We start from the raw sequence: 9,246 nt of genomic DNA, 5'->3' as shown, positions 1-9,246 counted from the left end.
CCCATGGCCACTTCTGATGGCCGTGGCTGCCCATCCCAGCTCTGGGAAGCAGCAAAACGCTGGATCTCAGACCTGAAGGACACGGTGCCAAATTCCCCAGCTCCTGTTGCAGCCCCAAGGCCACCCAGATCCCTGCACGGCATCTTCAGCTTTCCCACAGGGACACGGCTCCTCCTGCTTCACAGCACAGCCCAGCCCTGGGACTGCTCTCTTCTCATTTCCTCTCTCGCTAATTAATCATGGAGCCAGCCCCGGAGCAGCCTGGCATGGCTCTGCCACGGGCTGGGGACACGGGCAGGGGACATGGGCTGGGGACACGGGCAGGGGACACGGGCTGGGGACACAGGCTGGGGACACAGGCAGGGGACACAGGCTGGGGACACAGGCCAATCTCAGCCTTGCTGAGGAACCTCAGCCCTGCTCAGGCACCTCAGCCCTGCTCAGGCACCTCAGCCCTCCTCAGGCATCTCAGCCTTGCTGAGGAACCTCAGCCCTGCTCAGGCATCTCAGCCTTGCTGAGGAATCTCAGCCCTGCTCAGGCATTGGGGACACAGGCAGGGGACACAGGCTGGGGACACAGGCCAGGGACACAGGCTGGGGACACAGGCAGGGGACACAGGCTGGGGACACAGGCTGGGGACACCTGTCATGTGGCAGCGCTGGCCCTCAGGGACACCCGGCGTGGCCACGGCTTCACCCACGACTTGAGGAGCCACATTCCATGGCAGGGCAGGGCAGGGCAGCAAAAGTGGTGACACGGGGACAAGTGCCACCTCCCAGTGCTCCTTCCACCCATCGCCACGGGTCTTGCATCCCCCAGGAGGAGGAATTTGGGCTCCTACGTCAGAGCAGGCCCTGCCAAGGCACCTCAGCCCTGCTCAGGCACCTCAGCCCTGCTCAGGCATCTCAGCCTTGCTGAGGAATCTCAGCCCTGCTCAGGCATTTCAGCCTTGCTGAGGAATCTCAGCCCTGCTCAGGCACCTCAGCCCTGCCAAGCAGCGGCAGCTCCCGTCTGGCACCAGCAGCCAGCAAAGGTCACATTCCGGGCCGTGGCCGCGCCGCGCTCGGACAGACCCGCTTTGTTCCCAGCCCTGCTCTAATTAGGAAATTACGATCATTTTTTTTTTTTTTCGTCACAGTTGAACTATGAAAACTTGGGCTTGTTCCCTGCTAAAGCCTCTTCTGCTCTGCTGGTGACTCAGCGTGACACCAGGGCACTGGAAATACGGAAGAGGGAAAGGGAGGGAGCCGGGGCTGCTCCCAGCGTGTCCGAGCGGGCAGCTGGGACGGGGGTGCCACTGCAGGGTTTGGGGGCAGAATGCAGCACCCTGGCAGTGCCCCTGAACCCCTGGAACCCCACACAGGGCAGGGCAAGCTCAGGGTGTGGATAATGAAGAGGAGGAGGAGGAGGAGGAAGATTAAAGACCCACCAAACTGTGCTTGGTTCTGAGTCAGGGTTTGCCAGGGAGGGTGGGGGACAAGGGACATTGTGAGCTCATTCCCCTTGGTGGGGAGCTGAGGGCTGCTCAGGGGGGACAGGGAAAGCCCCCAGGGCCTCTGAGCCCCTCGTGCCAAAAAGCAGCAGGAGCCAGATGAGAGGCCATGGATCCGACACCTCCGGGGTTCCCGGCTCTGTTTTGTTTTTCCATGGGTGTTCCAGGAAACAGCACGACAGCGTGTCGGGGTGCAGCCGTGTCGGGGAGCAGCTGTGTTGGGGTGCAGCTGTTCTGGGGCTGTGCAGCTGTTCTGGGGTGGGCTGGCAGCCCCCTCCCCGGCAGCGCCATCCAGCTGTGTTGGCATGGAAACTGCCAGGGCTCTGCCACCGCCTCCCGTTACACAATTCCCTCAAAGGCCCGGGAAGAGGCTGCTGAGGAGGGGAGGCAGCTCCCGGCCTTTGCCCCAAACCAGCCTGGTGTCAGCTGCGGGCACACGGAGGGGTGAGGAGGGCCTGGCACGGCCCAGGGAGCGGTGCTGGTGCCCAGCTGCCTCCTGGACAACAGGGAATAGCAGTCTATTTAAAGGCACTGCTGCTTGCATAATGCTGGCTGGAATTCCTGCTCCTGTCTCAGACCTTGCTCGGGGTGGGGGGGGATAAAGCCTCTCCCAGCAGAGCTTGTTTCCCCCTTCCCCTGCATGGGAATCCCACCGAGCCACACCAGCTGCTGGGAACAGCACCGAGATCCAGGAGGAGTGAGTGCTCCTGGAATGCTGCAGCCCCTGTCACTGTCACACGTGCTGTGTGCTGTGCCTGCCCCCAGGTTTGCCCTGGGCATTGCCCAGTGCCAGAACCTCTCCAGAGGGGCTCTGGGGCTCCAGGGCCATGCCAGGGCCATGCCAGGGCTGGGGGATCCCGGGAGGGCTCCGGGGGCAGCCGAGGCAGGAGCTGAGGTTTGTTCCTGTCTCCAGGGTTCAATGAGCAACGAGCAGCGCTGCTCCACGCTCCTCTCGCTCAACATCTGGCCAACTCAAACACAGCTGGAGGAGCTCTGTGTGCAGCCCTCCCGGCGGGAGCTGGCTCCCACCCCGCTGCCACAGCTGAGGGGCACGGCGAGTGCTAATTAAACACTCCAAACTCGGCACAGCTGCTTTTCCAGGGCCCGGCGGGACGGGCCGGGGGGGCTGAGCCGCCCCGAGGGTCCGGCTGGCACAGGCAGGGGGGTCTGGGGACATCCCGCTGCTCCCAGCAGCAGGAAAGACGAAAATGCAGAGTAACAAGGGAGCAGCTGCTGCCCAAGCACAGCCAGAGGCTCAGGAACACCCCAGCTGGGGCCTCCCCTGCACGGGGTGGAGCGTGGGGTGTCCCCAGCCCCTGTGCCCTCGGCAAACAGGGGACAGTCGCACACAGGGGCTCGGTGGTGGCTGGACAACTCCACAGCGATGGAAACACCAAGTCCTCCAGAGGGAGGTGAAATGGGACGGGACAGTGAGGTCCCTCAGGAGGGAGCCACACGTCCACGTGAGCCCTGAGTCTGGGCACGGAGTGCCCGTGGATCAGTTTGACAATTCCAGAGTAATTCTTACAAATCCCCTGATTTGGCCTTTCTGTAAAGCCAAGGAGGGGAGGGCAGTGGCAGAGGCTCTCAAAAACCCCAGCCACACCAGGGCCGTGCCAGGACTGTCCCAGCACTGTCACCTCCCGGGGCCATCCAGGGCTGTTTGTGTCACACACGGAGCCTGCTCTGAAATTTCCTGCCCACATCGCTCCCAGGAGCAAGGAGGGCAGGGAGGAGGGAGGCAACTCCTGCTCATCCAAAACACTCCCTGTGCAAACACGAGGCTGAAAGAGGAGTCGGTGGAGCCACTGGAGCCAGTTTATTGTCACAGCAGTTTATTGTCACAGCAGTTTATTGTCACAGCACAGACAGAGGTCACAGCCTGCCCCCAGCCCTTCCTCCCGAGGAGACCCGGCAGGAGCTGCTGGGGCAGGGATCAGCAGAGGAAGCTGCGGCCAATCTGCTCCAAACTTTCCAGCCGGATCAGTAAATGGCCCCTCCACTGTGGTAACGAATGGAAGGAGCTGCATTAACCCCTTCAGCACCAGCCCTGCTCCCTCTCCACACCCACGAGGAGTGCAGCTGCCAGGACCCACCCGGCCCTGGCAGAGTCCCTGGGGAGGGCTGGCTCATCTCTCCTGCTGCCAGGACGTTCATCAGAGAGCAGAGGGACTGCAGCACACCCTCCTCTGGCCTCTCCCGTGGCGATGCCAATCCCAGGGAACAGGGTGTTCCCAAAGCACCAGCAGTGGAAGCTGCACTCCCAGGACAGATCCTTTCCTGGGAGTGCCCCGCAGATGAACCAGGGTCACGTTAAACAGCCCAGCACCCGCTGGCACCGGGCTGAAGGAGCCCTGAAGGAAAAGGAACGCTCCTGCCAGCACGGCACTGGTGAAGCCAAGGCTCTCTCTGGTGGGAATGGGCTGCGTTGCAGCACAGCCGGCACTGAGCAGACAGAATGAACCACCGGGAGCAGCGCAGGACCCTGTCCTGGGAGGGCTGGGAGCAGGAGCTGGCTGTCCCCACAGCAGCTGGGGTGACCAGAGACACGGCCCTGGGACCATCCAATGCCCTGGCCAGCTCCAGAGGCAGCAGCTGCTCTGCCAGCACCGTGCTGGTGTCAAACACAGGGCAGGGACTGTGGGGTTGGTAGGGAACATTAGTGAGGACACAGCAGAGGGAGTGGAAATGGGGTGGCTCCAAGGCACTCACTGCCTTGGGGACACACGAGGAAGACAAGGATGCCCTGGTCAGTCTTTGGAACACAACAGAGAGGACATGGAGAGCACGACTCCACCCAGAGCTGCTGCTGGCCCAGTCCCTGGGATCACTTTTTGTCTAGCACCAGATCCCACAAGCCCAACGACAACCTCACAAAGTCTCCAGGGACCCTCTGGTCCTTCTGCTGTCACAGAAATGCAGATTAAGGGTTGTGGCTTCAAGAACATAATAAATAAAGATCGGCAGTGTCCTGAAGAGCATCTGCAAGCTGGCAGGTGAGCTTGTTCCAAGAGCAGTCAAATCTGCCACCACCTGGCTGCCAGCAGCGTTCCAGGGCCTTCAGCATCCCAGTGAGTCCTCAGAGGGCGTGGGGCTCCCTGCAGCTGCTCCCAGAGCACTTTGGAGTGGTGATTTCTAGAGCTTCAGGCCCCGTGTCCAGAGCAGCACAAGGAAACGTGTCCGAGTCCCCGAGGAAACGTCCGGCAGGAGCACTGGAGCAGAGTCCGTGGGATCCATCCCAGGCAAAGCTGGACTCCGACGCTGCAGCAGAGCCCACGAGGGAGGAATCCTGGCTCCTGACACTGCCAGGAGCTTCATGTTGGCATGGCAGGAGATTTCTGCCAGCCCAGGGCTGCTCAGCTCTGCAGGGCTCCGGGGCCAGGGCTGAACCGTGCCCAGGGCCGAACCCTGCACGGCTCCTCGGCTCAGAGCTGCTGCAGCAGGAGCAGGGCTGAGCAGCCAGGCTGAGCCTGGCCCAAACCAAACCCCCTGGGGCTGGTTCTGCATGAGCCAGTGCAGCAGGACAGGGACACGGCCAGCCCTGCACAGATGGACCCAGGAGAGAGAAGGGACAGAGGGACACGGACACCAGAGCGCTCCGCAGGGCTTGTGCTCACCCAGCCCATGCCCAGCACAAACACGCTCACTCTGAGCATGGGATTTCCAGGGATTTGGCCAGAGCAAAGGCAGACTGACCACCAGAATCAAACCTACAGAGAAAAATTTGGCTTTGGATGATTTAGAGTTGCTGTTTAATCCCGAGACAGCGCAGCTGAGTGAGTCTGGAATTTAAGTTACAAAAAAAGAAAGCACTAGAAAATAATCTTGATACAAGAGCGATAATCAGCTGAGGTTCCCCACCCTGTGCAGGGAATCCTGCTCCACAATCCACCCAGCACAGCTGGGATGCTGCCAAGGCATTGCCTGCTCCCAGCACACACTGGGAGGGCAAACTGTCCTGGGTGAAAGTTTGGTGGGGGAATCCCCAGCACTGGGAGTTAAGATGCTGCCACCAGCTCTGGCTTTGGCCTGTTCTTGATGGGTGACACTTCTGTGGAAGGAAAAGAAACTTGTTATAGAATCAGGGAATGCAAATATCCTGCAGCCATCTCCTGAGGAGGATCAGGGCTCAGAGTCCACTCTGCACAGCACCTGAACTAAGAGAAATTGGTTAGAAATAATCGCACATTCCCATGTGGGAAATGCCCCCTTTTCTCACAGCACTGAAGGATTACAGACTTTCAGAACATGCCCAGCCCAGGGACAGATCCTGGGCAGGGGCAGGAGCAGGGCCAGCTCTGCCCTCACCCCTGGGCCGTGTTTTGTTTGGCCTCAGTGCTGACATCTGAGCCCTGTTTAGGAGTAAACAAGCTCCAAGGAAACCAGCCCCATTCCCCACACCCCAGATTGCTCCTGGGCAGATTCCACAGAGGGAAATGGCTTCTTCCAGCTCCTCTTTGCACAAGCAGGGAGGTCCAGCTCTGCTGTCCCAGGAGAAGAGTCTTCAGCAGTCTGAGTTTTCAGCTCCTCAGCACAGACACCTGATGGATCCCAGTGGGCTCCTTCCCTGCCAGGCAGGGCCACCAGGGCCTGTTTGGTGACTTTCTTAGTCAGCTGTCCCACTTCCCAGCTTCATTCCCACACAATCCATCCAATGAGGCTTCAGATCGCTCAGGGACACTCAGAGACCACCAGCTGCGTGCTCTGACAATCCTGGAACTGTGGGACTGCTTCCAAACCACTGGGAAGTGAGGTGGGAAGAGCTCCAAGTCATCCCAAGCTTCAGGGAAATCCAGTGTTGTGCAGGGTGAATCCAACATCCACAAAATACCCTGTGCTGTATGACAGGACTGGCCCGGGGCTGTGGGAGGAAGCCTTGCCTGGCTCAGGCAAGGAAGGAATTCCTCATGGAGCCTCCTGATGAATGAGGTGTCTCAAGGGATCAGGTACAGGACGTGACAAGAACAGCAGGTGTCACACAGGAGCTCCCCAAGGCAATGACCAGATGCTGATGGAACAGCGAGCGGAGCCTGGGGTGCTCCCGGAGCGAGGGCTCAGCTGGGCCTGTCCCCACCCCAGGAGCTGCTTCCCCTCCCATTTCCCAAGACACTTCCATGGGGAGAAGGTCTCAGAGCACTGCAGGGGACAGGAGCACCAGAAGCCAAAGCTGTGCAAGGAGAACATACCTGGGATCTTCTCTGGGAGTGGCTCTGAAGGAACTTCTGGAAGCTCCAACTGTTCCTGCGAGGACATTACAGACAATGTGTCACACATGTCACACGTGTCACAGAGCAGAGCTGTGGGTAAGCACTGGGGGGGTGGCAATGTCCCACATTTCCCCCCAGACTGAGCTCTGAGAGTAGCAAAAAGGCACTTGAACTGCTGTTAAAAACAGCTTCCTGAAAATGTGGATTTTAACCACAAGCACATCAACCCCACCTGAGTAATAGCATTCAATTCTTCTAGAATGGCATCTTCATCCTCCTCAGTCAGGCTGCCAGCCAGGAGCTCGTCTATTTGCTGTGGGGGAGAGGGAAGGACATCACACCCCAGCCTGCTGGCCCCTGGATGCAGTGCCCACCCCAGCAGCTCTGTGCAGAGGCTGCTCCCAGCCCCCGATGCACGCACCCTCTGGTACTCCACAGCATCCTGGGTCTCTCCTATTATCCTTTCCACTTCTTCTATGGACATAACCTGCAGGGCAGAGCCAAAATCCAGCTGTGGGAGGGGTCTGCAGGGAGGCAGCTCCAGCCAGGCCCCTCTGAAGTGCCCCAGCCACACGTACCTGGTGCATTTTGTTCAGACACTCGTTGCCTATTTTCAGGCCCTCGATGACCTTCATTTCAATCTGGGTGAATTCAATGTCCTGGACCTGCAGTGGGAAGGGGAAAGGGAAGAGCCTGTCACACCCTGGGCAGGCACTGGCACAGGCTGCCCTGTGAACCCTGCAGGGATTTAACAGAAATGGGCATGTGGCAGCTGGGGACAGTGGTGACCCTGGCAGTGCTGGGGAGTGACTGGGCTCAGAGGACTCTTCCCACCTAAATGATTCCATGGTTGGCATTCTGAGGCACACACAGGCTGCCAGGACCACCAGAGAAGCTGCAAGGAGGAATCAGTGGAGCCCTTTCAGTCCTGCTAGTGGCACCAGCAGCAGGAAACATCCACACAAAAAGCTCAGCACAGGCAGCTGCACCAGCAGGTCCAACAGCCTGTGAGGTGATTTCACTGGATTTTCCAGCTGCCAGTCCCAGCAGAGACCTCCCCAAACCCAAACACATCCAGCTCTGAATGACAGGGCTGGCACGAGCCAGGAAGGCCCCAGTGCAGCCATCCCCCTGTGAGTAATGCTTCAGCAATTTCCAAACCACACATTTAGCAGGGGACCTGCAGGTTCCAAACACACCACTCTGTGTCTCCAGGGAAAATCGTGGCTCACACACAGTTTTGGAGATATTTGCCCTTGGACAGAGGCTGAACACCTGCCAGGACCTGCCAGCTGGATTGCAGTGGAATCCCAGGGGAGCCCCACCCCAGAACACCCCAGCCTGGCTCACCATCCTCTCCAGGTTGCTGATCTGGTTCTCTGTTTTATCCAGCAGCTGCTCCTGGTACCGTTTCTTCTTTAGCAGGAGCATGGCTTTCCTGAGGGACACAGAGGGAGGGACACGCAGCAGGGGTGAGACAACTGAAGCCTAAAGGAGCCCCCCACAGCCATGCTTGTTCTGTGTTCTGCTAAGAGGGGACAGCTTGTGTGCAGCTCAACTGGCAGCTGGACCTGCTCCTGCGAGCAGCAAGGATGAGCAAACCGGGTACTGGGAATAAATCCTGCCCTGGCAAGGTGGGCAGGCCCTGGCACAGGTGCCCAGAGCAGCTGTGGCTGCCCCTGGATCCCTGGCAGTGCCCAAGGCCAGGCTGGACACTGGGGCTGGAGCAGCCTGGGACAGTGGCAGGTGTCCCTGCCATGGCAGGGGTGGCACTGGATGGGCTTTAGGGTCCCTCCCAAGGCAAACCCTTCCGGGATCCCGATTCCCACAGCGGTGTTTCCCTGCCGGTGCCACCCTGGCGGTGGCACTGTCCCCCCGGCCCCGGGTGACCCCTGTCCCTCACTCTTTCTTGCCGTCCCGCAGCAGCTGCCGGGCCAGCGCCCGCTCCCGCTCCAGCCCCAGGCTCAGCCGCTTCTGGTACTGCCGGAGCTTGTCCCGCTGCTGCTTCAGTTGCTGCGGGACACACGGACACGGGGACGGACAGGGGGACAGAGGGATGGACAGTGGTCACAGCTCAGCGCTGACAGCTCCAGCGCCCCTCAAGCAGCGCCGCTACCCGGCCCGGTGTGTCCCCGCCGTGTCAGCGACAGCAGCGGGGTTCGCTCAGCCCCCGCCGGGCCGGTCCATCCCCCGCTCAGCAGCCCGGCACGGCCCGGCCCGCTCCATCCCCGCTTCCCCCGCTCACCGGCCCGGTCCGTCCCGTTCCCCCGGCACACCATCCCGGCCCGCTCCGTCCCCGCTCACCGGCCCGGTCCGTCCCGCTCCCCCGGCACACCATCCCGGCCCGCTCCGTCCCCGCTCACCAGCACGGCCCGGTCCTGCTCCGTGACGCGGCTCCGCCGTTTCCGCCCGAACAGGTTCCCCATGGCCGCTCCTGCCCGGCCCGGCCCGGCCCGGCCCGCCCCCGACGGCGGCCGCGAGGGGCCCGGCCCCGCACAACGCGCAGCGAGCGCGGCAGCGGCGGGAGGGGGGCGGCGGGGGGGGGG

The 9,246-nt window shown here is 60.9% G+C and overlaps 1 protein-coding gene across 1 annotated transcript; it reads right to left on the bottom strand.

Moving 5' to 3' along the window:
- Positions 1–3,297: 3,297 nt before the first annotated feature.
- On the bottom strand, positions 3,298–9,173 carry CHMP6 (charged multivesicular body protein 6). The gene is made up of 8 exons (XM_041485670.1): positions 9,064–9,173; positions 8,604–8,713; positions 8,051–8,138; positions 7,279–7,365; positions 7,122–7,187; positions 6,933–7,013; positions 6,680–6,734; positions 3,298–5,544 (listed from the first exon to the last, which is right to left on the bottom strand). The coding sequence occupies exons 1-8, from the start codon at positions 9,124–9,126 to the stop codon at positions 5,492–5,494; spliced, it is 603 nt and encodes a 200-aa protein (XP_041341604.1). The 5' UTR covers positions 9,127–9,173; the 3' UTR covers positions 3,298–5,491.
- Positions 9,174–9,246: the final 73 nt, after the last annotated feature.

Source organism: Pyrgilauda ruficollis, unplaced genomic scaffold (genome assembly GCF_017590135.1).
Source record: "Pyrgilauda ruficollis isolate IOZ18807 unplaced genomic scaffold, ASM1759013v1 scaffold72, whole genome shotgun sequence".
Lineage (NCBI taxonomy): Eukaryota > Metazoa > Chordata > Aves > Passeriformes > Passeridae > Pyrgilauda > Pyrgilauda ruficollis.
The sequence above is the reverse complement of the archived record's forward strand: the minus strand, read 5'-3'. Positions and strand labels throughout refer to the sequence as shown.